Genomic DNA, 27518 nt, shown 5'->3' on the forward strand with positions numbered 1-27518 from the left:
AAATTCAACCATTGAATTGCATTTGTTAATTGTTAACACTTTGTTTTCATAGATTACACATATAATTATGAATTATAAGAGGGGGGAATTTGTGATTTGGAGGTTTTGTTTGTGGATAATAATAATTGAGATAAATTGTAGTAATAAAAATCCAGAATTAAATAAATAAAGATTAACCAAGTTCTGGGAATAAATCGTCAAAAAAAATGGTTTCCATTGGTAAATCAGAGGAAAAGAAATTATCATCATCATAATCATCGGGTTGCAGTAATGATTGATTACTGAGAGAACTGATTGTTGAGGTTGAAATTGATGAAATTGAATTTGTAGTTGTTGGTATTTCAGTTTGTTTGGTGTTTACATTGGTGTTAATTGTGAGAGAGTTAATGTCATTTGGAATAATTGACGATATTTCTACCGATTGACTTTTATTCCTATGATACATATGATCAAAGGTAATCAGGTCCCTGATAGAAGCCATAGTTTTTTTGTCTCCTTCAGTTTCTTCCGTTTTGGGAAATAATCTGGAAAATGTTCCACTGGATTGAGATCCATCTTCGATACCAGAATCATTGGATAAGAGGTTGTTGTTTTGGTAAAATTGATTGGAGGAAGATGATAACCAAGAAATGATATCTTCACCATCACAATTAATGAAATAATTGATAGTTTTGTCCAGATCATCAAGATCTTGTTTACCTCTTGGTTCTTCTGCTGAGATCCATTAATTAGCTCTGCTGGCTCAAAAGAGGTATCCAATGATCTTTCAGATTGACTACTATCAATATCAGAAATTGATTTTGATGATTTTTGATTATTATTATTATTCATGATCATTTTCTCCAAATTATCAAGTTTTTCTTTTAAAAATTTATTCTCCATTTCCAAGGATAAAATGCGCTGTTGATTTGACTCACTTTGATCCAACATTTTCTTAAGATCTCCATTTTCTTGCATCAGCCGTTTATTGACCGCACCCAAAGAAGCCAATTCAATCTCCAATGTAGACATAACTCTTTTCTTTTTATCCCTTGACGTTTGAGCTGATAGACGATTTTTAATTTTTCTCCTCATCATTTTTTCCTCCTCCGTAAGGTGATCAAGTTTCTCTCGTTTCCTTTTCCGTTTACCATTGCATTCATCACCAGTAATCAATGACGAGTCAACAAACATAATGGTTGAATAAATTTCTTTTTTTTTTCTATACAATTACAAATGACCAAAACCAAAGAGAACAAAAACCAAAAAAAGAAAACAAAACCCCAATTAATTAATTACAAACCAAAAAAGGTTTTAACTTATTGGTTAAGAGGTGATTGGAACAACAAAATAAATCATAAATTAATGATTTAATTAAACACTTCACTTAAAAAATAATTGAAAACATAACATAATAATCAAAATGATTAAAGACTCAGATTAAATTTCATTTTCACTTATCAACCAAAACTCCAACTCAAGGGGTCGCTTCAATCTCGAACCAGGGACCATCTCCACATTTCCATCGAAAACTTGACAATTGAATTTACACTCATTTAAGTTGATTATTGTTCTTGCCCTTTTGACCGATTAGAGGAGCTTAATTGCACTTTTCTGGGCCATCACATTTTTGGTTACAACATTTTTGATTGGGAGGTTTACAATTTTTCCGATGGACAATCAAGTCGGCATTGAGCCCATGTCGCCGTGGATCAGAGTCCCGACCACTCGGCTAGCAACTCAGCTAAGAAAATCTTTTTTCCACTTACGCCATCTAACGACATAAGAATCAGACTAGAACAAAATATCAGACGATTAACTTGATTACTGTTGTTTTCCTGTTTGATTGTTTGTTGGAAAAAAATGAGTAAATTAGCAATTTCCAATAAGTTAAGTATATTAAATCAAATTGATTCTGGTGTTTGTGGTAAACAATTGGCCTCAGAATATTGTGTTAGTCCGTCAACAATTTCCAAGATAAAGAGAAATGGTTCAAAATATCGATCTCTTAATGACAACTACAAGAAACACTTTCGTTTACCTAACGAAAGCACATCATCAATGGACAAACAAATAAGTGACTTTGTTTCTATGGCAAATATTAAAGGATTTCCAATAAATCACCGAATAATTAAAGCCAAAGCAAAGTCAATTGCAAGGAAAGAAGGTATCGAGTTTAAAGCGAGTAACACTTGGTTTGCAAAGATGAAAAAAAGAGTTGACTTGACTTACTACAAAGCAAGAGGTAAAGCTATTAATAAATCAGCTGATTCCGAACAAATTAACAATTGGTTTGAAAAAGAATTACCTGAAATCATCAACGCTCACCCTGAATATACAATATACAATGCCCATGAAATTGATCTTCAATTCAAATCGGTTGATCAAAAATCTTATCATGTTAAAGGTGCAAATAAAAATGGTGTTAAAGTGGCAGTTAGAGATCGAGTTACGATTCTATTATGTGTTGGAATCAATGGTGAAAAAAAAGATCCACTTGTTATCGGTAAAAGTGCCAAACCTCATTCACTGGCTACAATACTTTATGATACAAAAAGATTCAATATCGATTATAAATCAAGTAGAAACGCTTCTATTACAACCGATTTGTTTGATCAATGGTTAAGTGACTGGAATTCAGAGTTAATCTCACAGAACAAAAAAGTTTTACTCTTCATTGACAATTGTAAAGCTCATCATGTTCCCGATCAAACTAAATATTGTAATTTAAAGATAATATTTTTACCTGTCAACACAAAGAGTAACTGTCAACCTTTAGATGCTGGGATAATCAATTCATTCAAACAACACTATTTTGGTCATCTTAATTGCTTTCTAGCAAAACTAATTCCTACAGAGGAAAAAGTTGATGATTTAACTAAAGCAATTACACTGAAAGAAGCACTTGAATGGATCCAACAAGCTTGGGAGAAGGTCAAACAATTAACAATAATCAATTGTTTCTCTAAATGTCATTTTTTTCCAAGTAATTAATAAAATCACAATTACCTGGCGATAGTGTTGATTCATTTAAATGAATATAACAAAACTTTCCTTCAACTGAGTGTATAAGAAATTCAATTAATTTAATTGTTTAGATTTTTTTAAAATCTTTTTGGATACAATTAGATTAATAAAATCGATTTGTTTTTTGTAATTAAAAATTTTCCATTTGAAATGAGATTGAATTTCCAAAGTAAAAGTTATCATATCAAATTGTTTAATTTTGTGTTTAATTTAATTGTAAATGAATTTTGAGACAATTTGAATGGTTTAATTGTTTATTTAATTGTTTATCAACATAAAAACACGGAAATTGATCAATCACAGACATTATTTATTATGAATATATTGTTGAATGGTTTTACAATTAGTATTAGTTAGGGAAGAACGAGTAATTTTATAATTAATTTTAATTCTTTTCAGATAAATTGTTGCAATTGAGATTTTTTTTTTCTTCTTCCATTGAAAGGTTAAAATTTAATTCTTTCAAGGAAAAGAAAACAATTAAGGAACCAAAGGTGATCCATTTTTTTTCACATCCATCTCCTCTTCAGATGTTAATTCATTGGTGTAATTAACGTATTTAACTGCGACATCTTGTAAAATAGACTAAGGAAAATATGAGAATTAGTTAATTGTCACCAAATAGTCAATTAAATTAATTACCTGATTCTCAGCAATCGCTGGAGGGGATCTCAAAAGTAGCATAAATGGAGCAAAAATAAAACAAATTGTGGCAGTAATTGTGACCAATCCCTCGAAACCAAACAATCGAAGCATAGTTCCACTAAGAAAAGGACCTTTAAACAAGATTAACAATTAGTAAGTAACAATTAGATGGACAATTAAACAATCTCTTACCAAATATAAATCCAACACAAAAAGCAACATCACCAATCGCATAGACATTACCATAAATTGATTTGTGTCTAATGTCAACCAAATATCCCAACATTGGCATCATAGATGAATCAACCATTCCTAATATAGTTTAATTCAACTCAAATTTAGTAATTAACGATGAAAACAACTAATCAAGTAAACATATTACCAATTGCAAAGCCAATAACACCATTTGGTATAATCAATTGGTCCAAACTTTTAGCCATCGGTATCTAATCAATAAAGAAATTATAATTTTCGTATGATAATAAAAGTGATGAAAATTTTGATCGGTAAGCAAATTAACACTTACACTAATCAGAGCAAATCCAATGGCGATAATCCCGAGCATCGATGCGAGCCATCGGCCCATTTTGTGTCCCAGTGGACCGAAAACATTGGTTCCTATCAAGTATGATATGGATGCTGGTAGAAAAGCAGCTCCTTGCTCCCAATTCTTAGCATCCATAGTGTCCATCATCCAAAGGGGAAGAGCAGGTTCGAGAATACCGATTCCAACATTGGCAAAAGTGATCGCACCAGCGGCAACCAGAATATAAGGATCTTTAATTAGGGTTAACAATGAGGCTCCTTCTTGTGGATCGGGTGAAACTTTGGGCTGAAGGACGAAAAGTTGAAGAACTGTTCAAAAACAAGTTCGATAAAAGAAAAGGGTAAAACATTACAACTTGTGTTTTCTATCATTAATAAGTTGATCAGTTTTCCATTGAATTTGGTAATCAACTTTCTCCTTCTACTTCACTGATTCATCTTTAATTAAATGTATCAATCAAAATGATTTCTAAATGCAAGTGACTTCCAACTAATTGACTTTGATCGATTGTAAATCTCAATTTCACTCTAATGTCAATCGAAAGGTTTCAACGTTTAAGTTACATTATTATGATGGAAATTGAATATAAAATAATGATCATCATCATTATCATTCTCTTAGAGGTACAATTAAATTAAGAAAAGAAAATCATGTTCATGGAACTTTAAGAAAATGAGAGTCATTATAATCACTCACTTTCTCTCTCATTATCTCTTTTCTTTTCCATGATAATATGAAAATTCGAACATGAAAATCTTGTTCTATCTCTTTAGAATTGAACCTTAAGTTGGAAATTCTCTTTGCTTCCTTAACTTTCCATCACCATGTAAATATAAAAATCGATTGATTCAGATGAAAAGATAAAAGAGTAAAAGAAGAGAACATTTTCTCATTTTCTATCAAACTTAATATTGAGCGATTATTGAATAATCAACATGATGAACAAAAGATTAATCAACAGGTAGAAAGAATCACTGGATCACTTTAATTGTGATTATCTATGAGAAAAAAAGACAACGTCAAGAAAAAAGTTCTCACCTTTCATTCATCTTAATCCGATTAGAACGTTAATTCACTTTCATTGTTTAACAAATTATCTCATTTGATCAGTTAAATCAATGAACAAAACAATCAATTTGATTATGATTAATTAGCTACTTACTCCCATCTAATAAAGCCAAACCGGCTAAGATCAGGAAAGGTGATGCTCGACCAACAAATTCATACATTATACCACCAAAAGGAGGGCCAATTAAAACGCCTAAGGCTAAACCGCCCAAGGCAATGGCCATTGCGTTACCTCGTTCACGATCATCGGGATAACGTTCAGCCAGCATTCCCATACCAGCCACTGAAGTACAAGCTGAGCCGACACCCTGAAGAGATCGAGCTATGAATAATGTTGAATACGATTTACCAACTGAAAAAACTGTAAAAAAGACAATCAGAAAGTAACAAATCAATCAATCACTTAATCAACAACAATCAACTATTTTTATCATTAGACTGGACCATCAAGCCGATAATTAATATTAACTGTCGTTCCCCAAAAAAAGATTACAAAAGCAATTAAATTAATTGTCGACGACAAAGAAAAAAAAACAAATCTAAATCCAGCTTATCGAATACTTAATTGATTTAATAATCAATATTAATCATATTCCATGTATTTACAATTTGAACCATTGGTTTTGATCTTTTAGATTAAATTGAGATAATTAATGAATGATTAATTTTCTTTTGTTACCTAACAATTAATAGATTAACAAATCTACAGTAGTAATTATTAATTTCCTATGGATTCAATTATTAATGGAATCAAAATGAAAACATTTCAATGTGATGGTTGAAAATCTCGTTGTGTTAACAATGTAAATAATTGAACTTACTTAATGTTGATAGAAACATGATCACGAATCCAGCAAACATTGGAATTGAATAACCAATTCTGAATATTGAATAATAATAATAATAATAAAAATCAACCCACAGAATTAAAAGTTATCATGAATAAATATGAATATTGTAAAGTAATAACATGGAAATAAGTTGATAATAGAATTGAAAATTGTCCATCATCTTTAATCTTAGAGTATAATCTCAATATGAATAAGAATCATCTTCTATTAACAATGTTGATAATATGAGAATAAAGATGCTGATGAAGATAAGACGAAGGAGACGAGAAGATGCTCATCATCATCATCATCATCATCATCATTATCTCTATTATTGCAAAGGTAGAAGAAGAAAAAAAAGAGAACATAAATAATGATAATCGAAAATGAAATCAGTTCTAATCAAGGTAAATCTATTTTTTGGTTCGACGTAACTTTATGTTAATCATCATGGATAAAGATGATTCTTTATTATTATCTTATACTTTCATCTTCCTTGTCATCATCCTTATCCTTTAGCACTTTACTGGCTATAATAATAATAATAATATTTTCCACTCCCAGTTAGTTACCCTTCTCATAATAATAATAATGATAATATAATATATCAATCATTATATCAGATTAACGGTAACTCTGAATGATAGTTGTTGGCATTAAGATGCTTATTCATGTGATAAACTTAACTTATAATTTGATTTATATTATTAACCATTAATTGATGATTTTACCAAGAAAATAATGATAATCATTATAATAGAAACAGTCTAACAATTATACAATTATGATTATCAGCCAATTCCCAAGTTAACATTGGGTAAATAGGGTTTAACCAAGGGTGAAAATTGATCTAATTTTTGATAACATTTTCGCTGGTAAAAGTGATGAGGATTTTTATTACCTATTGGTCATTGGTCCGATGAAAGGATTTGTAATTGCTTGGATAACTGGCTTAGAAGCAAATAGAACTCCAACTTCGGTTGATTCATCAACCAATTCTTTGTGTTTTAATTGTTTGGCCTCTTTTTCTGGAGTAATTGATTCCATTGATGGTATTTCATAAGATGATGAGGATGATGTACTTGAAGAGGTTGTTGTTTGTTCATTTAATGGGCAAGTACATTCAGAACCACCATGTGAATGTTGATCGTTTCTGTTATTATTATTGTTATTACCTTTTAATTGGTTAGGTATAAGTATTGGTACTTCTCGAGGTGAATTAGTTGTGGTCGTTGTTGTTGTTAATAGTAATCGAGAGGCATTTGATTTAATTTGATTCTCATTGTGATGAATCTCATAAAGAAATGCTGGGATAATTGGCACTGTGATATCACAATTAAGAGGGAACAATTTGAACGCAATTAATAGTTTACATGAGATTGTAACAGGAAAAAAAAACAAAATGAAACAATTAACAAGTGATGGAAAATTTTCATTCAATTTGTTTTGTTTCTGTTGATTTCTAATCATTAACAATCAATTGATTTACTTACCAACACAAGTTAATAACATATTGTCCAGTAAAAGGGCAACAGCAACAATTAACACAAGTAATTTCCTTGATCCTCTCCATGATTTAACTAATGTAACTAATTTACCAATGAAATTATACTCAACATAATCTCCGGTCATGATGATTAACTAACACAAAAAAAAACACTGATCAATTGTCAATTGATCAAACAAAGAAAAAGCTTGATAAATATATCAGAAAATCATCAATAGTAAGATTTTAATTGAAATTAAAATGGAAAAAGTTTCAAGTTAATTGAAAGGAGAAAAAAAATTGATGACAATTTGTAAATCAAATTGTAACTTTGATGATTAACATTGAAGGTTAAATCGAGAGTGGGATCACTTTCAACAGGTTAAACTGTTGTCTATTCAATTGATTAATAAATAACATTGAGACTGCGTTTCGAGCAATCGATTTTGATTATATAGACTATGGACAATGTACAAACTCGTAATGATTGGTTAATGTTCAAACAATTAATCAACAATTTTACATTTCACCTTTCTCGCATTCAATTGTACTTGACTCGTTGTCAACAATTAAGATGCTGTTAAAAGGTAAAAATCTATTAATAGATTTAAAATATATTCCATAGCAAATAAGTAATCAATAAGTTAAATTGTGAGTGATTAGTTTAATTGATTAGATGAGCAATCATTATGTTTATATATCATATTATTATTATATATAAATTGATAGTTGATTGTTGAACAATGGGAATGATAAGAATTTTTAACCTATTCGAAGTTCAAGTTCTAATGGTGATCATCATCATGGATCATGATTGAATTATGAGAATAGATAATGAATGTTGAATTGGGAAAGAAAAGAAAACTTTCAAGAGAAGTTTTTTTTTGCTCGAATTCCTTACAAGCAACATAACTTAGCTTTCGAAAGTCTTTTTATTCGTGATGATGCCAATCACCATCATCATCATCATCTCTTGCTCTTCTTTCATAGCCAGGGATCGATTTAATGGAGAAGAGCGAGTGAGTGAGTGAGTGAGAGAGGGAGAGAGTGAGAGAAGAAAAGAAATGATCGAGGATGATGAGAAAAGAGGAAGGAAGATATTGGGATGATGAGGTAACCTGTTAGAATAGGAAGTCGGGAGAGAGAGAGAGAAGATGTAAAAAAGGAGTAATGGAGATGATGAGGATGATAAAAGGTTAGATGATGAGGTAAGAAGTGAGAATATGGATAATTGGTTTCCTTGGTTTCTCCATCTTCTTAATCATCAGAACTTTGAATAAAATGAGATGAAATGTCAACATCTTTTCTCGAAACTCACTAGCGAAAAATTCCTATCATGTCTTTCATATCTTCTCATCACTATTATCATCATCTTATTAATTCTCATCTTCCGTCTTCTTCTTCATCTTCTTTATCCTCATCCTTTTCTCTCTCTCTCTCTCTCTCTCTCTCTCTCTCTCTTCTCTCTCTTTTATTTCTTCTCTTTTTCAGTATTTTCATTCTATTCTTTGATTCCTAATCTTTTTCTTTCTTTTCTTCATCATTACTCAACTAGTCTTCATCTTCTTCGTCTTTGATAATAAATCGCAATTTAACGGATCAACAGTTGACCAAATTACAATAATAACCAATCAACTAAAATCTATTACCAATTTGATTCTGATCAACAATAGTAATTGAAATGCCATTTTTTTAGTTGATTCTGTTGAGATAAATTGATCAAAAATCTCATCACGGTGACAAGTTCAGACTTTGTTTCTTTGATTGATTAAAATTAGACCTCGAAAGTGATTAGATCTCTTAATAAAAATGATAGATTTTAACCGGAAAAAAAGTTCATTCGAATTGAGATTAATCATCAATTGTCAATGTTACGATTTTCATGATAGAATTGATGATCGCGACAAATAAAGTTATTAATTCATTTCGTATTCATCAACATGTTAATCTGATTTCCTCTGGAACCTGGTGACATCTTGAGAGTGAAAAAAACGAATGGTAATCAAGTTAATTTATTTCTTTTCCTTTTGTTTTGATTAAGATTCTCATCAATTGTAAACATTAATATTGCAAATTGTGTAAAAATAATCTTTTGATCAACTTTTAACCACAATTTAAATAAGACGATTTATCGTTAACAGTTGAAATGTAATCGTTATAAAAATCCAATGTTTTCGATTCTGGATAATTGGAACCATTTTTTTTCTTGGCAACGTATTGTTCATAAATTGATTGTGTTGCTAAATTAGATTGAGAAATGTTGAGGTTAAATTGATGATTAGAAAGTGGATTAAAAGTTAAATCAAATCTAGATGGAATGTTTAATACAGGTTGAATTTTTCCATCAAGTTGATTCAAGTTTCCTGTTGATTGTTTTCTATCGGTGGATTTTTTAATCAATCCAAATTCACCGGAAGATTGACCATCAGCAACATATTTAGTGTACAATTTAAGGTCCACTGGTTTGGGTGATTCGTATAAAACACCGTAATCATGTTCGATGGTGTCAAAGTTATTGTAGATAAATGAATCTGATTTTGAGCTAACAGAGGAAACGGAAGGAGCTGAATATTTGTAACCAAAGAGACTCATGTCTTCATCACTGGAATAATCATCATCACCCTCTTCATCTGGAGAATCGGATGAGGAAGTTGAAACATGTCCAGAAACTGATGGATTAGGTGGTAGGACATTCGAGGTTGGCAGAGATGCTTTTCGTTTGTTTGGCCTTTGTCGAACGAAAAATGGACTGTGCTCCTTAATAACAGTACAATTTGGCATAAAGTGTCGCTCAGTGTGACTTATCTCGAAGAGGAAATAATTTGCTAGGACAGTTAAATCTTGAGGTCGATACTGTTCTGAGAAACCATCGGTCATCATGTCGATATCTTCAATTGATGGATCGTAGAAAATATTCTTAGGACAACCTTTGAAAATTTCTAATGACGATCGAGGTAAACTTTGGGCTACTTTTTCATCCCACCATCGGGTAATTGGAATCAGTGAGGGATTGAATAAATTTTTTACCAAAATTTCACCATTATGAAGATAATAGTCTGTTGATAGATCCCAAATGTAGGGTGATTCGGGTTTAGGTCGAAAAACACCGAGAAACAGATTAATGGCATCTTGTTTATCGGCATCGGAAAAGGTGTTACTGTAATAACGGGAAAGAGTTTGCATAATGTCTCGAGAATGTGATGAAAGTGGGGCTATTTTACGATAAGTTTTAATTCTATGGACTAATTGTGAGCCACCATATTGAAGAGCAAGGGTATCACCATGATCTTCATAAATCTCTTCCAACATTCTGATTGTATCGGTGTCAAATTCAAGGGTTGGCGTTGGAAGGACACCAAGAACGTAGAGTTGATAAGCGAGAGCACATTTACCAAGAGCAAATTGTGCTGTATTGGTGCGATCCAAACAATCAACACAATTTACACGAACTATTCCTGTTTGAACGACTTGACCAGTTGGAGTGGTCACACCGCCAAGTTTATTGAGAAAACTTGGATTGGGTAAATTTTTGGACTGTTTACTTTGAAAGATTCCCGTTAATTTGAGCATTCGATAGCCAATGTCGGATAATTTTTCCATTACCGAAGCGTCTTTTGATTTGTTGATTCGAGCCATGTCCAGGCCAATATAGATGATTGAATGTTTCGAGGGAATAAATTGATTTAAATACTGAAGCGCTTCTTTAATCTCTCGAGATAAAACACTTTCGTGTGGCTTTTTTTCTCGTTTCTTGACTAGATTAAGAACAACAATTGGTGAACCATAGCGAGAAAGAAGTTCATTAAAATGTCGTCCAGCGGTTTGAAAATAAGGATCAACAAAGTCCAATTGAATCGCCGGTTTAGGAACGACTTTAAAACTATCCTGCGACCAATGTGACGGAATTGAACCGCGAATTTGAACAAACGATGTATATTTGACAACGTTAAGTGAAGAAAGGGAAGCATCAAAAGCGATCTGTTCCGTTTCTACTTCGTTGGCCACATCACCGGCTAAATTGGCTCCTCTCTTAAGGAATCGGGTGCCAGCATATTTTTTTGATCGACGGGCAATAAGAGTTAAATAAATTGGCCGACCAAAGACACAAATGTCCGTTTGACTGACAAAACCATGGATTATGTACAAAAGCCAATCGGGATGAAGATCGACACGAGAAAGAAGATATTCATTCCAGACAAATTTCCAATTGGGTTGAGTTCGAATGGCTTCAATGTTCAATGATGGTCCTTGTTCCTCTTCCAATTTACCTTCCCAAAGAGTTTGATCAGGTCGCTTACGAAATTGATGGTTACAATTATAAGGCATCCAATTGTATTGAAGAGTATGAGTTAAATCGTAACTGTAACTGAAGTAAAAATTACTGGAAAGATCAACATTTTGAAACATTTTCAAGTACTTTGATTCATCGGGATTATTTTTCTCTGTGTCATTTGGTAAATAGATCATACTTGTGTCCAGTATTTTGTAAACATTATGATGTCCAATTTGAGCGATTTTCCGTCTCTTTGTTATTAGAATCATATAATAACCTTCAAGAAATCGGATGAAACCAAAAATCCCATAAGCGGAGATACGATTTGGTGTTTGTGGTGTTTTCTTTTTATTTCCATTGGTAATTCGAGCCAATAATTCAGTTATTTCTTTCTTATTGTATTTAACACCATCATCAGTAAGAACAAGATCCTTAGGTTCGGTTCGATCAATTTTAATCACTCGAAATGTAGTCCCAGCGCTATTAGAACCGACAATGAAGTATCTCTGTATAAATAGAATGGACAAATTATTAGAATCAAAGAATGAGAATTCAATTACAAGAAACTTGATATTAGACACTTACCGCTTTCGTCTCATAAAGTACAATCTTTTGAACTCCACTAATTATCAAATTGTCCACAGTCAAAGTCATTGTAAGAATTACCAATCAAATTAGATTTTGACAATTGTTCATTTGGAGAAATGATTTGGTCTTGATGGTGACAAAAAAAAGGTTCCTAAAGAAGAAGAAGAAGAGAAATGAAAACAATATTTCACAATCATCAATTGATTATTAGTCAACAATTAGAAGATAATTTATCAAACATAAATTAATCATTTAAATCAATCAATCAATGTTAATGCAAATTGTGATCATCATAACAGCTGATAGGCTGACAACAAACACCCATTGAAGATATTGGGTAACCTGAAATCGATGAGGAAATAAATTGTTTTAAATTATTTAGCAATTTAATGTAAATACTAAACAATTAGAATCATTCAAATGGAGACAATTAACCGAAAAATAAATCACAATCACAATCACAATAAGAGAAACATTTAGATGATATTTGAAGAGAGTGAAGATAAAAAGCAAAAAGGTAAACAAAAAAAGAAAAGAAATGAGACAATTTGATCAAATTGGAAATTAACTCACCTAAATGGAGCAATCGAACTTAGTCATGAATAACTATAAGAATTAAAGAGATAATAATAAATTAATTAATTGTAAATCATTTAGAATTTAAATAATTAAGAGAACAACAAGTTCCAAATGTGAGTTTCTTTTGGCTCTTTGGAAAGAGAGAAAAACAAGTTAACCAAGAAAATGATTTTCTCTTTTTTTCATTTCTATTTTTGATTCTGTTGATCACTAATCATGTTAAAGTTAATCTAATTGATAGACAACTCATTTGTTGATTGTCTATTCACACTACTACAACAATTAGAAACAAAGGAGAAGAAATTAATTAGGATCAACAATCAATTCTCTTGATTGAAAAGAAGCGCTTCTCACGTGACATTTGTTTTTGTGTCAACAAACAGAAAGGAAAGAAAAAGAAAGAGAAAAAAAAACTCTCTCTTTCTCTTTTTGGATCGTTTTGTCATCTCTTCAAAATCAATTGGTCAGTTCGGGTAAGATGATTGTAGCGTCTAAATTGGGGTCCAGTGAAAGTACACAAGCGATTGAATTTACAAGTGAAGAAGAGGAATCAATTGTTAAACCAATCAAAGCAATTTGAGAATCAATCTTTAGGTCAGAGGTTACCGATGGATTGCTTTAAATCTGGAACTGGATCACTGGATGTCACTCGACTTGTCCAGTCGTAATTCAAACGTGAGCCTCTTGGTGTTTGTGGTATCATCACACCCTGAAATTATTCTCATATGTAACACCTTTAACAGCACTTAAACTTGCAGAGTTAACGGTCAAAGCTGATTTGCCACCCGGAGTCTTCAATGTGGTACTCAGGATCAGGGTCGATTGTTGGTTCAGCGATGGTTAATCATCCAGGTATTAGGAAATTGGGATTCATTGGATCGACGCCTATTGGTAAGGAGATTATGAGAGTTTGTGCCATCTCGAATTTGAAGAAAGTTTTCCTCGAACTTGGAACTTATTTTCTCCGATGCTGATTTGGACAAAGCGGTTAGAATCGCCATGAGCTCAGTATTTTTCAAACAAATAATATTCACCGAAGTGACCGATGAAATGTTCATCGCTCAAGAGGAATCATTTGGTCATTTCCAGATTCGATGACGGTGATCTCTCGAGCTAATGCAACCGAATACGGTTTAGCCTCAGGCGTATTGACCAAAGATTTGGACAAAGCTCTTTGTTAATAAGAAAATCGTAGCCGGTACTTGTTTTGACAATTTCTACAATAAGACCGATGTTTCCGCTCCGTTTGGTGGATTCAAACAATCAAGATTCGGTAAAGATCTTGGCCAATAGGCTTTGAACGAATATCACAAGACCAAAACAATTACAATCGAATACACATAAAACGAAAAACTTGATTCATTCTTTTTTTTCATTTCTATTATCTTCTTTCAAATTGATCTGATTCTTTCTGTTTGGATAATTAATCTAAACATTAATCATGAATAAATGAAAATCACCATTATTAAAACAACTTTTCCTTGGTTAACCAAATTTGATTACAATTAGTGATATTTTTTGTCAGCTATTTACTATCAGAAAGAAACACTTACCTGATTGAACCTGTTTACCATTTGAAAAGGATTAACCAAAACAATTAACCATCACCATTTTCCTTGTTTATCAGGAAATCTTAATACACAATTATCTTTACCTTTTGTTGATCACTAATCATGTTAAAGTTAATCTAATTGATAGACAGCTCATTTGTTGATAGTGTTAACATTACCAATTGTCATAAAACAAAATCACCTTTACAACTATAGAAACACAATTAAACCTATGGAGTGATTAACATTGATGAAAGTCCAACAATCAAATTGAACAAAACGGTGAGTATCCAATTTCTTTATCCAATTTAATTAACTGTCCATTAACCAAAATAGTACCATAATTATCTTGAATCAGTTACATTAATTAATCTAAAATGAGAGAGAGAGAGAGAAACAGAAAGAAAATATTTATAACAATTAATTCATCATCTTAATGAGATCGGTTTACATTTCAATCTCTTTGTTTACATTTTTTTTTCTCTTCTTCTTTTCTTATTTGCTTTTGATTGTATAACTCACTTGAAAAGATGATCAACTGATTGTCGTCTATTCACATTGTTACAACAATTAGAAACTAAAGGAGAAGAAATTAATTAGGATCAACAATCAATTCTATTGATTGAAAAGAAGCGCTTCTCACGTGACATTTGTTTTTGTGCCAACAAACAGAAGGGAAAGAAAAAGAAAGAGAAAAAAAATTCTCTCTTTCTCTTTTTGAGACTTTTTGGTTTGTTGACTTTTCATTTTCTAATTTGTAACTGTTTTAAATTAATTACTTTCTATTATTTAATACTAAATTCTAAATTAATAATGTGAATTGTAACTCTGTTAATCTCAATGTTTACCATTTTAACTCTTTGGTCTTACCAACAGTTTCCAATGGCTTTTGGTTGAAAATCTTCAGTTCAACTTTACCTCATTCTCATGATAACAATTGACCAAAACAAAGAAAAGAAGAAGATTAAATTAAGCAAAAGTTTCCAATCAATCAACTAATCAATAACTGGCCCTTTGGAGATCATCTAATCATATATATATTTTATCTTCTTATTTCTAATCATTCGGCAAAATTAATATTTGGATCGTTTTGTGTGTTTCTATTTTGTCATCTCTTCAAAATCAATTGTTTTTATTTTTATTTTCACTCTCTCTCTCTCTCTCTTTTCTCATGTTTACATCACCATATTCATTTTCATTGAATCGATTATCATGGTAACTACACCACAAAATCAAATGGAAGATGGAAAACCATTGAAATTATTAAGCTTCATCCTTTTAGCCTTACCTCTTATTGTGATACAAGCTTATCAACAGCGAGAACAATTTAATGGTGATAATTTATCGACAACCCAATCAGATAATGTTTCATTTACTCGGACACTTTCACACCAAGAATCTACCACTCATGGTTTATCTATTTTTCTATCTCGACCTGGAAAATATGATAGGAAATATGCAACATTTTCCGAATCACTAAGACTTGAAATGCTTCAAAAAACTCGAGAAATGTTTCAATTTGGTTATGATAGTTACATGAAATATGCATTCCCACAAGATGAGCTTAATCCGATCCTTTGTACTGGCAGAGGTCCCGATATATTAAATCCGTGAGTTTAACTGATTAATCCAAGTGAAATCAATTCCAATGGATTCACATTCAATTGAACCTTTTCCTCCTAAACCAATGGTAACAATGATCAACAATTCGATATCATTAATCTATTGGTTGATTGCTGGTTACAAATTTCCACAGTGAAAATGTTAATTGTTTCTCCTTTCTTATTGATTTTCCAATTAATTTTGTTTATTATGCTAATTTTTTTTTTGGTTTCTTCTTTCATCAGGTCTAATATAAACATTAATGATGTTCTTGGTAATTATTCCTTAACTCTAGTCGATACTTTGGATACTTTGGCGATCATGGGAAATGTTTCAGAATTTAAGAAAGCCGTTCAATTGGTTATCGATCAGGTTTCCTTTGATAAAGATGTTATTGTTCAAGTTTTCGAGGCCAATATACGACTTTTAGGTGGTCTACTTTCCGCTCATTTACTTATCATGGATCCAGATAAACCTTTTGGATCAATTAAACCTTTCGGCTATAATGGTCAGCTAATAGATCTTGCTCATGATTTGGCCACTCGTTTACTTCCCGCTTTTGGTAATAGTTCAACTGGTTTACCTTATCCAAGGGTCAATTTACGACACGGAGTTCCAACCAGTCAAGACTGTGATTGGTGTGCAACCTCAACTTGTACCGCTGGTGCGGGTTCTTTGCTTCTTGAATTTGGTATTTTAAGTCGTCTTTTGGGTGATCCAGTTTTTGAGAGTGTCGCTCGTCGAGCAGCTCGAACTCTTTGGTACCTAAGGTCAGAAAATACTGGTCTACTTGGTAATGTGATTGACGTTGAAACGGGTGAATGGGTCGGTAAGATGAGCGGAGTTGGAGCTGGTCTTGATTCATTCTATGAATATCTACTAAAGGTAATGATGTTCGATAACCTTTTCAATTCTTACAATTAACTTTATCCATTTTCTTTTTCATTATTCTTTATAGTCTTATATTGTTTTCGGTAATCAAGAAGATCTCAGAATGTTCAATGAAAGCTATCGATTGATTAAACGTTACCTAAGACGAGGACGTGATGAATGTAACGAAGGAGTTGGTAATCATCCAGTCTATGTAAATGTTAATATGATTGATGGACGAACGTCAACCCTTTGGATTGACTCATTACAAGCTGCCTTTGCCGGAATTCAGGTTCTAAATGGTGACATTGAAGAGGCCATTTGTACCCACGCTCTTTATTACGCAATCTGGAAAAGATTTGGTGCCTTACCAGAAAGATTTAATTGGCAACACTCAAGTCCGGATTTATATTTTTATCCACTTCGACCAGAACTTATTGAATCAACTTATTTATTGTATCAGGCCACTAAAAATCCGTTCTACCTACACGTTGGAAAAGACATTCTAACAAGTCTTGAAAATCATACGAAAGCAGAGTGAGTTGTTTTATCGAGTTGATCTCAACCCAAATTTGACCTAAATTTTAACCTTTATTCAGGAGAAAGAAAGATTAACCAATCAATCGATACTCCAATTAATTATTAATTTCATGAAAATAAGTCATTAACCTTTGAATTATCTTACGTCTATTAACCAAGACAATTAGATAATATCAATAAATTGAATCAATTGAAAAATTTGAAATCAGGAAGTATGATAACAATTATAATGGTTGATTCTCATCTGATTGGTAAAATCGATTGGGACTCAATAATAATCGACTAATAAATAGTCCACAAGCTAAACTATTTCTCTAATTTGATATTCAATTAACTGATTGCTTTTCTTTTCTTTCAATTAGATGTGGATATGCGACGATCCATAATGTTCAAGATAAAAGTCTCGAAGATCGAATGGAAAGTTTTTTCCTCAGCGAAACCTGTAAATATCTTTATCTTGTAAGTTGATTGGAAATGAGGTTACCTGTATCTTTTAATTACTCTTGATAATTAATTAAAATTTTGTCTCAATTTTGAATTGCAGCTCTTTGACACTGACAATCCTTTAAATAGAGATGCTGCTAAATTCATCTTCAGTACCGAAGGTCATATTTTTCCAGTTACATGGAGATATCGCAGAAAAGCCTGGGAAGATGTGGACAAATTTGTAAACGATTCATCTTCATCATCCGCATCATCTAATATGCAAGATGAATATAACAATAATCTACCATTGGATACTAATCATTCAACTAAATCATGCCTTAAAATTAATCAAGAGAGACATTACATGTTGCCAATTAAGAATAATTATCTTCATCAAGTAATTCATGCCTTACGTTCAGAGGTTTAATTTAAATTGTTGAAAAAAAAATAGTTGATAAGAAATCAGATCATAACAATTGTGAATCTATTTTTTTATGATTTATGATTTACTTTCAATGTATTTTAATAATGTGATACATAATGTGTAATGTTTCAAACTAAGATTTGTATTATTATTTAATTGAGAAACAAATAATGATATTAACAACAAGTTAGATGATCAACATGATCACTCAACGTTGATCCATATATTTATCTGTTTCGTTGACTGATTCGTATGCGATCCTAATCAAGTTATTAGAAATATGTGCAAATTGTTTTCTATTAAAACAATAGAGCAGGAAAAATCGAAAATCAAAAATTTAATTCTTTGATTCAATCGATAATATTTTGTTCAACTCTTCATGTTTCTCATTTTTTTTCTCGAACTTCGTTAATCCAGTTAACAGATCAAAATATGTTCGCAGCCATTGGCTACTAGCCGATCAGTTGATTCTAATCAATTAAAATTTACGAATTCAAGGCAATGTAACTATGAATTGTAAGAGACAATAGATTGCATAAACTAATCAAGATTCTTTGGTTTACGATTGAATCTCCATGTTTAACATGGTAAAAAAGTTGCAACTTTAATTGTGATGAAACTTTCTTGAAATGCTGTTTGCTTGAAATTCATTATACTGAATAAGATATAATCAGCTGAACTGTTATATGAGTGATGGTGATGAGGATAAACGAATATTGTTAATCTGATCGTACAAAATAATCGTTTAATAAAAAATTAAACTAATTACATGCATAAGTGATTTGATGATAGAAAAATATTTATAAATAGATGATTACTAATATAAATATCAATTCTATACAGACAATTTATCAATTGATGAACTTAAAGAGATGAGGATAAGCACAAATTGATGAAAGATTCCTAATTAATTGTTAAGTAACAGCGTTAATGAAATAATAGGCATGATATTTGTTCAAGCGATAAACAATTAACTCTGGTTTACAATTTTTCGTTATTCAATCGACTTAATGTTTCAGCTTCTTTTGGATCAAAAGTTGAAGTGATCAGCATTTCAGCCAAAATTGTATGAGGATTCACATCATTGACGCGAGTACCTTGTGGACTAAATTGGGGAATAAAATTACAAGTTATATGGTTGATTACACTTGTATCGCTTTCGATACACTGTAAACCCGAAATGGTCGTTGGTTGTGCTTTTGTCTATTCGAGACTGGACACAATAGGTTCTTCTTCAGTGTTTTCATAAGAAATCGTGATTCGTGTGTGATTTTATCATGTTTATCGTCAACTGAATCTCTAGATTATCAGGCAGAGACTGATTAAGAAGAAAGGAATTATATAAATTGTTTGGATCCTTAATTTTGATGATTGATTACATAACATCCAACGACAAACTTTTACACAACCCGATTTGAAGTAACGATCTGGTAATTGTAAACTAAAATCGTGCCTCAAGTTGATCCGTTCAAGGTTACATGATGAATGAATCGTCTCTGAACAACCTCGAATCACAATTGATGTCCCATCATCTAAATATACCATAACAATTAACCAATAATTTAGTTTAAACTTATTTAACCAAAAATTGAACAACCAGACAAACCTAAAAATCCCCAAATTTTGGTACAATAAGAGCCATCACAAAGGTCGAACCCTTCGATTGAACCATTTCGAGGAGGATTCACACAAATGGGCGAGGGTTGGACAGTTGTACTTATACACGAATAACAGGGTAGCCCATTCACTAGATAATTAACCATTTTTCAAGAGCAATTAGTTGACTAATTACAGTTCGAAATGATGAAAAAACTTACCTGAAGATATGAAATCTAATGATAACAGAAAAACTATTTGTCGAAATGTGAATTTCTGGTAACAACTCATGTTCATTTAATTTTCCTCGAAATAGTTGGAACAATTTAAATTCAATCTATTCAGCAATTATCACTTGATATCATTGAAGAACTGAATCAAATTGTTGACCCATCGAATGTGCATAGAACCATTCGAATCTGATTCGATTAGGTTGATAATTGTCACGTAATAAGAGTCCCAGTTAACCAGAAAAATTGGTCAATACTAATCAGATAAATTGATCCATTAATCTAATGACACATTTAATTTGTAATCAATAGATTATTTTTATCCAAAGTAATCTCATAATCTCGTAGCAACAATTATCATCATATTACTGATTTAATGTTTAAAAAATTGTGATGATAATTAAAGATTAATGAAAAGATACAATCAACAATTAAACAATGATAATTTCCAATACAAATCTATCCTTGAAACTGAGCAGCAAAAATAAACATTGTTAGACAATAACTTATCAAAATAACAATTAAATGTTTAAAATTAAGAAAAAGTTAATTGTTTGGAAAAATATCTCTTGTTGTCTAATTGTTTTCTAATGAAAAAACTACGTTGGGATCATCAGACAGCAAAAGTAATTACAATTAAAAGAAAAGGGAAAGGGAAAAACTTTTAGATTTTGTAATCAGAAAGTTAATCATTTAATTGTTGCAAGTTAAAGATGAGTAATTAATTTTGATGATTACTTGATGATCAGTGGAAATAAACATGATCAAAGCTCATGCAATTAATTGATGGTTACTATTGATTGACCAGTGAATTGGACATTAGATGAAATTGGAAACATATAAACAACAGAGAAACAGAATATTGGATAAACAAGTTAATGGAAATGATTGATGTTCTTGTTTTCTTTGAAATTAGTTAATTTTAATTCATCAATCAAAAAGAAAATGTTCACAATTAGAAATTTAACTTTCGTTTTCTTTATTATGTAAATTATTCGTTATCATGATTAGTTGATTTTCTATGTTAGGGAGAGTTGTTATTCTCAATTGTTTTCTTCTTATTTAATTATCTTCATCATCATCTTGAAACTCGTTTTCTCAGAGGCGAATATTTAATCATGAGGCACATGATATAAAGAGAATAGAATGAAGAAAACTCAGAATTGAATAAACACTCAGATTGATCAGATTTTCTTATTAATAACAATTGTTCGTTTTCTTGATAAGTTTTGCTTTTCGTATTTTAATTGTTGTTCATTTTGTTGAATTAATCAGACCAAAATGAAGAGTCTCATCATCTTTACAGTTCTTACATTGACTTCGTTACTCTTACTTGCCGACGCTGACCCAGTTTCTCGTGTTCGTAGACAACTATTTCCTTTGTTTGCCGCTTCGACAAGTTCATCTTCGAGCAGTACTACTGGTACAAACAGCGCTGGTGCTGGTGCTGGTTCTAGTGCTGGTTCTGGTTCATTTGGTATGCCCTGGTTTGGATCACTTCCTTCACCTTCTAACTTTCAACTACCGAAAAACATTTTTCCCAATCCCGATGAAGTGAGACAACGAGCTCAAGATTATATCTCAGGTAAGATTCTTAGTGAAAGACTTTTAATTGATCTCATTTTCATAATCTAACCATTGGAGAGATTTAAATTATTGTATTTTTTATTTATTAGGTGTAGGCAAACAAATCCAAAATCAAGCTCTCCAGAGCATCGACAGATTGAAATCAGTGGTTAATTGCACACTAACTGAGAACAGATCGGAAACCGTTGATATAAATGGACAGGCAGTTAATCAAACATTCAGAAGTTGTATTTCCAATGGACCAGGATCTGTGGTAAATAATACAAATCCTATCGACTCTTTTGCTTTCATTTGATAATATTAACATTCTTCCAATTTAATAATAATTAACGAACAAAATCAAAAAACTATCGATGATTCTAATCACTTTTACTTTCAATTATTTACAGGCAACATCAGTATCTTCATCTTCTGTACCAGTAAATGATAAAATATAAATGTATTCAAGACCTAAACTGATAATGTATTGATATTTTCGTGGAACTGAGCACATAATGAATATGAATAAAATCACAATTTTTTAAAAGCTTCATGACTTGGCTAATGTTTATTTCTAATATCAGGAAATTGAAAAGAAGGAAATTTCTTAGAATCCTTGATTCAAGAAGTTACATGTTAAAAGTAAAAAAGTTTCAGAATTGCGCTTCCATTGCCTATGGAGCTGGAATCGTTAGTTAAAAAGTAAGAATACAAAATAGAATTCATCAAAAATCTTGTCAATACAAATTATTAAAAGAAAGTATTGCTGGTGAAAGAAAAATCAACAAATAGTTCTAATAAAATTTTTTCGATTCTCTAAATTTAAACTGAGGTGGAAAATAATAAATGAGAAGTGTCTAAATAAAACGAGTGCTAATAAGTGACAATTAAATGAAGTAAAGAATATTTTTAAAGTTTTCGTTAACGTTGATTGCTCTGTTAATCTCAGCGTTCATTTCTTCGTCGGTCCATTGTCGCCGCTTACAAATTTCTCTGTAATGAAATTTTCCTCTCGCTGCAGCATGATGAGCATAACGAGCTGGGGCAGGATCGGCGATTGACTTAGTTGCTCGAGCGAACAGGTAACAAAGATAATAAGTGGCCATTTGCAGATCGTCGGCCTGTGCAGAGCTCGAATTCCAAAGTACAGTGTATTTTCCTGGACGAGCAGTTCCAAGAAATGAATTTTGACTACACAAATAAAAGTCAAACCATTTGAAGTGACAAACATTAGTGTCGATAACTGATCCTGGTAACATATTTCCATTTCCAGTACCATCTCTTGAATCAACTGGGAAGAAACGAGCGTTGTGTCTCTTTTGAACGATAATGTAGGTCAATTTCGGAGGATCAGAATACTCTTCAAGACGTTTGTGAAGAGGTAGAATTTCACTTCCCATAACATGGGCGAATTGCCCTTCAGAAACACCGTCGCGATAGATGATAATATGTTCCGGGTAAAAACCTCGAGAAGATTTGAACTTGTCGATGATTGGTCCGATCATACTGTGAACTTGGACTAGTTCATCTCTTTCGTGATTAGCGAAAATTTCAGTTCGATATTTACTGAACTCTTTATCAATCGAACCTACAACGGCAGCGATCGAACGAGCATTTTCACCAGGAGATGGATGATTGACATCAATTCCGACGACCATTGTCTTATCATTCAAAATTGAACATCGAGTCGTTTCGCTCAGCTTCAAATTGGCTCCACCGATTTTAACGTTAATTTTGAGCAATAAGTTGGATAAATAAGCAGTTTTGAAGAGTTTGGTTGTACCAGTTTCCATATATTCACGATGGTCATAGTGTTTATCTAAAACTACTTGAGTTGGAACACCGAGACATTTATCGCCAAGATATTTGACTCTTCCATAATGTTCAACATTATCCTCCATTATAACAATAATCAACTGAAGTTTTCTGGTTACACAAAATTTGAAGAATCCAGTTATTTCATTGGCCTTATAAACTTTGAAAGGATTGACTGGAGAAGCGATTTCCATACCAACCATTGATCCATTTTTCTGTAGAAGCTTAATGAAGTTTTCAGCAATTTGAGAGTCGATTCTCCGTGACATACCTGGATATCCGATCAGTGCCCATCTTTTCAATTCCACAGTTGACAATAATCGTCTAGAAGAATTATCGACTTTTTTCATATTCCAATTTCCAAGACGAGGTTCAGATTCTTTATCATTAGCATATGTTAATCTCGGAGCAGGAATAACACGACTTTCGACGATAACTTGAGTTGGATTCAATTGAATATCAAATTGATTATCTCTCAATTGGTTCGAAACATCATTAGCCCTTTCTCTAAGTTCACAAAGTCTTTCCATTGGTCTCTGGGCTGTTGTGTGTTTACTCACAATACTGATTAGTTCATCACGAAGTTTCCGTTGGTTACGTTGATTAGGTAAAAGGGAACACAATTCAACAGGTATGTAATTATTTGAACCATAAACAATACATGGAAGGAACGGGTATTCCAGATGGATATTATAATGTTCACGGAAATAATCGGCCACATAGACCGTTGAATTTCCCTGTTGGAAGGTGAGACAACTACAGGGTTCAACAGTGAACGATTGGATTGTATGCTTACAACGGTACTTACGATATTCTGTCTCAACTCGAAGGAAAGTTAACTCTTCGAGAGCATGATGTGAACTTGGGGTTAGATTAATGTCTTTTGGAGACTCAACTCCTAAGACTTCACACATTGACCTTATCAAAGGACCTTCTTTGTAAAGAACCGCAGTGGCTCGGTCGATATTCAGCATTGGACCTTCTTGACATAAGCGAGTGGATTGATGATAACCAAAGGCGAGCTCGAATCTTTTAGAAATATCTTCTCGTCTGTGCATGTTAGATGCTAAGAAGAAAATTTTGGAGCCATAAATAATATCATTTTGGAAAGAATAAGTTTTACAAATAATGTCGATCACTTGTAAAATAGCTCGATCATGGGTAATCTGAGCCTCCTTAGAGTCTTCATTGAGACTTAAGCAAACTCGCACTGTTGGTTTAATTCTAATCAGATACCTCTGGCTGTAATCTGGATCATTCTCACGAGGTTCATTGATTGTGAGAGTGAAGATTCTTCCTTCTTTTGAAATATCAGGAAGAGGTTTACTTGTAATGAGGATTCTATCATTGTCGTAAGCATAACTTACTCCAACAAAAATCTCTTTACCCGTAGTATTAATAAACTGTGCGAGAAAAGTTTGATTGAGTTTCTTGGCGATTCGCTTGAATTTTCTGCCGACCTCTTGCTCGAATTCATCAGCCGATGATTGATCTGGTTTGAGAAAAGTGACAAGATATTGATACACCGGTTTTCCACCCAAACTCAATTTAAAGAAGTTGGAGTAGAGCTTTACTTTTTTACCCTTCGTTCCGTTAGGAAATTGTGGTCTTAGACAAAGAGCGGGTGGTGGGTTCTTCAAACTGAGACCAAGTTTCTCAAGTTCGGCGAGAGAATCTTCAGCACATTTGTTCTTAGCTCGTCGAGACTGAGACTTTTTCGCGAATTCAGCTTCTTCCGCATCAAATGCCTTGGCAGCGAGATCATCGAATTCGGCTTCTTTTGATTGTGAGGGCTTTTTATTCTCAATTTTTCTCGCTTGTGTATCCGCTCCAGGCCCAACATTCAGTCGATCGAAATGTTCAGGTAAATCACCACTTACTAATTCCTGTTCACTGCCATGAGCTGAACCTGATGCTTGATTATACTCTCTCTTCCCTTTACTCTTCCTAATTTTCTTGGTTTTTTTACTTTGACTATTTTTATTGTCGGCAATTGGAGTTTCACTGTCACTTGTCATGTTGGTTGATTTCAACTGAGAAATTAAATGAAAATAACAGAAATTTATATAACAATTAAATGATCACTTGTATCTCTGTCTTGGATGAATGAATAGAAAAACTAAAGATGAACAATAAAATTAACTTATTCTTCAAGAAAAATTGAATAATTAAAAAAAATGAAGTTGATGAAACGATTAGATTGAAGGAAATAAACACTCAAACTAATTCTGTTGATTAGTCGTCATATTAGTATTTAACATCGAGATTAAATTAAAATAAAACCAAAATTAAAATTAAAATTAAAAGAGTCAAGAGATCACTTGTCACAAAAATATTTGACTTGTATTAATGAGTAGCATGAAAACTTAAGACGAATAATAAAATTATAGTTTCACCCTAACACTCAAAATAATTGAAAGTTAGAGTTGAAGTAATATAACTGCTACTGTCACGCGCGCGATACTAAATTTTGCCTCGATTGATTGAAGAATTCAACTGTAGGTGAGGAAGACACTGTACTAAACGATTATGTAATCTTGAACGGATCGACTTGAGGCACGATTTTAGTTTACAATTACCAGATCATTACTTCAAATCGGGTTGTGTAAAAGTTTGTCGTTGGATGTTATGTAATCAATCATCAAAATTAAGGATCCAAACAATTTATATAATTACTTTCTTCTTAATCAGTCTTTGCCTGATAATCTAGAGACTCAGTTGACGATAAACATGATAACGCACATATCGCACGAGTCACGATTTTATAATAAAACACCGAAGAAGGGCCTATTGTGTTCAGTCTCGAATTGGCGAAATCACAACGACCATTTTGGGTTTACAGTGTATCGAAAGCGATACAAGTGTAATCAGAACACAACAAAACTTTCACATTTTCTCTGTTGAATCGCGAAGAAAAAACTCTGACCTAATAGCCTAGAAACTCACACTCAAAATTTAGTACATAGCATTCTCAAGGTCAAAATTACTAGTCGAGGTCATTTCAAGGTCATCACTGCATTTTATTATTTTGGCTTGTTCGAGTTGAATATTCCAATGGTAAAGGTAACTGATGGATTTTAAGACATTTTCAGCGTTTTCAATTTCAGAACAAGCTGAACTATTGAAGTTCAGCTTGTTCTGACTGCTCAGTCCGTTATTATTGTTAAAAGACTTGTTGCCTTTCATTCCAGTTCCGCTCTTTTGTTGGCACCCATTATTAGGGCCGTATCGTCTGCAAAAGCTACTATTGTTTCCTCCTCCTCATTAAGTCTGAGGAGACTATTCATCAAGATGTTCCATCTTGGCCATGCTTTGGAGCCTTTTGGACAGACTCTATCTCTGACCATTATGTAAATGTCAATATCAGCTGTCTTGTATCTTATTGCTCTAGAATGAAATTGTCCAAGTAAGCATAAAGGTTACCCGGACAGTCGAACTCTCTCAATCATTTTTGCTATGGCGGGGCACCATGCATTATAAAAGCCCCCTGTTATATCTAGACATATCATAGACTCTCTGACCTTTTTTATAAGTTCTGAAAAATTTCTGGTTAGGCCACAATCAGCGATCGATTTTTTTTGTTTTTCGATTATAACACATAAACTAAACACAATTTCAGTCCTTATCATCACTGTTAAAACAAGAGAACTAGTACAATTTCCATCAAGTTAATACATTGATTGTAAAAATCAAATGACCGTGAAACATTATCATGCTTTTATATAGAGATGGGCGATTGTTTAGATTTACGATGATAGTGACGCAATAATTTTGACAGAAATCGATATTTACCGATGTTGTTTTGTCTTAGAGAAAGAGACGTAAGAAAGAGAAAGAGGAAACGATTCGGGGGAGAGCTTTGAAAAAGAGAGAATTC

The 27518-nt window shown here is 32.3% G+C and overlaps 7 protein-coding genes and 1 long non-coding RNA gene across 8 annotated transcripts; 3 read left to right on the forward strand and 5 right to left on the reverse strand.

Annotated features, from left to right (window-relative positions):
- Positions 1–3: 3 nt before the first annotated feature.
- Positions 4–1419, reverse strand: LOC128393455 (X-box-binding protein 1-like). Its single transcript, XM_053353639.1, has one exon. It carries the CDS (start codon positions 1171–1173, stop codon positions 460–462), a length of 714 nt encoding a protein of 237 aa, XP_053209614.1. The 5' UTR covers positions 1174–1419; the 3' UTR covers positions 4–459.
- A 423-nt stretch (positions 1420–1842) lies between these two features.
- Positions 1843–2973, forward strand: LOC128393507 (tigger transposable element-derived protein 6-like). The gene has a single exon (XM_053353691.1). The coding sequence runs from the start codon at positions 1843–1845 to the stop codon at positions 2971–2973; it is 1131 nt and encodes a 376-aa protein (XP_053209666.1).
- Positions 2974–3294: 321 nt separating this feature from the next.
- On the reverse strand, positions 3295–13293 carry LOC128393508 (polyphosphoinositide phosphatase-like). Its single transcript, XM_053353692.1, has 12 exons — positions 13017–13293; positions 12441–12594; positions 9689–12361; positions 7590–7737; positions 6998–7418; positions 6088–6146; positions 5361–5627; positions 4178–4506; positions 4034–4097; positions 3844–3963; positions 3649–3782; positions 3295–3591 (listed from the first exon to the last, which is right to left on the reverse strand). The coding sequence occupies exons 2-12, from the start codon at positions 12507–12509 to the stop codon at positions 3487–3489; spliced, it is 4389 nt and encodes a 1462-aa protein (XP_053209667.1). The 5' UTR covers positions 12510–12594; positions 13017–13293; the 3' UTR covers positions 3295–3486.
- Positions 13294–14006: 713 nt separating this feature from the next.
- Positions 14007–18658, forward strand: LOC128393454 (ER degradation-enhancing alpha-mannosidase-like protein 1). The gene is made up of 6 exons (XM_053353638.1): positions 14007–14854; positions 15449–16182; positions 16420–17059; positions 17133–17581; positions 17947–18043; positions 18129–18658. The coding sequence occupies exons 2-6, from the start codon at positions 15785–15787 to the stop codon at positions 18435–18437; spliced, it is 1893 nt and encodes a 630-aa protein (XP_053209613.1). The 5' UTR covers positions 14007–14854; positions 15449–15784; the 3' UTR covers positions 18438–18658.
- LOC128393461 (uncharacterized) lies at positions 14469–15250 on the reverse strand. The gene is made up of 2 exons (XR_008326156.1): positions 15095–15250; positions 14469–14944 (listed from the first exon to the last, which is right to left on the reverse strand). It is a non-coding gene; the product is annotated as an uncharacterized LOC128393461 (long non-coding RNA).
- Positions 18659–19316: 658 nt separating the features above from the next.
- Positions 19317–21222, reverse strand: LOC128393460 (uncharacterized). Its single transcript, XM_053353643.1, has 3 exons — positions 20252–21222; positions 20041–20181; positions 19317–19966 (listed from the first exon to the last, which is right to left on the reverse strand). Exons 1-3 carry the CDS (start codon positions 20325–20327, stop codon positions 19734–19736), a joined length of 450 nt encoding a protein of 149 aa, XP_053209618.1. The 5' UTR covers positions 20328–21222; the 3' UTR covers positions 19317–19733.
- A 177-nt stretch (positions 21223–21399) lies between these two features.
- On the forward strand, positions 21400–22379 carry LOC128393459 (uncharacterized). The gene is made up of 3 exons (XM_053353642.1): positions 21400–21845; positions 21937–22100; positions 22237–22379. Exons 1-3 carry the CDS (start codon positions 21542–21544, stop codon positions 22282–22284), a joined length of 516 nt encoding a protein of 171 aa, XP_053209617.1. The 5' UTR covers positions 21400–21541; the 3' UTR covers positions 22285–22379.
- Positions 22376–25839, reverse strand: LOC128393452 (protein argonaute-3-like). The gene has a single exon (XM_053353635.1). The coding sequence runs from the start codon at positions 25657–25659 to the stop codon at positions 22714–22716; it is 2946 nt and encodes a 981-aa protein (XP_053209610.1). The 5' UTR covers positions 25660–25839; the 3' UTR covers positions 22376–22713.
- Positions 25840–27518: the final 1679 nt, after the last annotated feature.

This window comes from Panonychus citri, unplaced genomic scaffold (genome assembly GCF_014898815.1).
Source record: "Panonychus citri isolate SS breed McGregor unplaced genomic scaffold, ASM1489881v1 Contig00138, whole genome shotgun sequence".
Classification (NCBI taxonomy): Eukaryota; Metazoa; Arthropoda; class Arachnida; order Trombidiformes; family Tetranychidae; genus Panonychus; species Panonychus citri.

Excerpts from the sequence above, each read along its gene's own strand:
- LOC128393455 (XM_053353639.1), bottom strand. The coding sequence starts at position 1,173 with ATGTTTGTTGACTCGTCATTGATTACTGGTGATGAATGCAATGGTAAA.
- LOC128393507 (XM_053353691.1), top strand. The coding sequence starts at position 1,843 with ATGAGTAAATTAGCAATTTCCAATAAGTTAAGTATATTAAATCAAATT.
- LOC128393508 (XM_053353692.1), bottom strand. The coding sequence starts at position 12,509 with ATGACTTTGACTGTGGACAATTTGATAATTAGTGGAGTTCAAAAGATT. Across the intron at positions 4,098-4,177 it reads TTGGATTTGCTCTGATTAGT|ATACCGATGGCTAAAAGTTT; the intron begins GTAAGTGTTAAT and ends TTTATTGATTAG. Across the intron at positions 3,783-3,843 it reads TTGTGTTGGATTTATATTTG|GTCCTTTTCTTAGTGGAACT; the intron begins GTAAGAGATTGT and ends TCTTGTTTAAAG.
- LOC128393454 (XM_053353638.1), top strand. The coding sequence starts at position 15,785 with ATGGTAACTACACCACAAAATCAAATGGAAGATGGAAAACCATTGAAA. Across the intron at positions 16,183-16,419 it reads GGTCCCGATATATTAAATCC|GTCTAATATAAACATTAATG; the intron begins GTGAGTTTAACT and ends TTCTTTCATCAG. Across the intron at positions 17,060-17,132 it reads TCTATGAATATCTACTAAAG|TCTTATATTGTTTTCGGTAA; the intron begins GTAATGATGTTC and ends TATTCTTTATAG.
- LOC128393460 (XM_053353643.1), bottom strand. The coding sequence starts at position 20,327 with ATGAACATGAGTTGTTACCAGAAATTCACATTTCGACAAATAGTTTTT. Across the intron at positions 20,182-20,251 it reads ATTAGATTTCATATCTTCAG|TGAATGGGCTACCCTGTTAT; the intron begins GTAAGTTTTTTC and ends TTAATTATCTAG. Across the intron at positions 19,967-20,040 it reads CAAAATTTGGGGATTTTTAG|ATGATGGGACATCAATTGTG; the intron begins GTTTGTCTGGTT and ends TGGTATATTTAG.
- LOC128393459 (XM_053353642.1), top strand. The coding sequence starts at position 21,542 with ATGAAGAGTCTCATCATCTTTACAGTTCTTACATTGACTTCGTTACTC. Across the intron at positions 21,846-21,936 it reads AGCTCAAGATTATATCTCAG|GTGTAGGCAAACAAATCCAA; the intron begins GTAAGATTCTTA and ends TTTATTTATTAG. Across the intron at positions 22,101-22,236 it reads CCAATGGACCAGGATCTGTG|GCAACATCAGTATCTTCATC; the intron begins GTAAATAATACA and ends AATTATTTACAG.
- LOC128393452 (XM_053353635.1), bottom strand. The coding sequence starts at position 25,659 with ATGACAAGTGACAGTGAAACTCCAATTGCCGACAATAAAAATAGTCAA.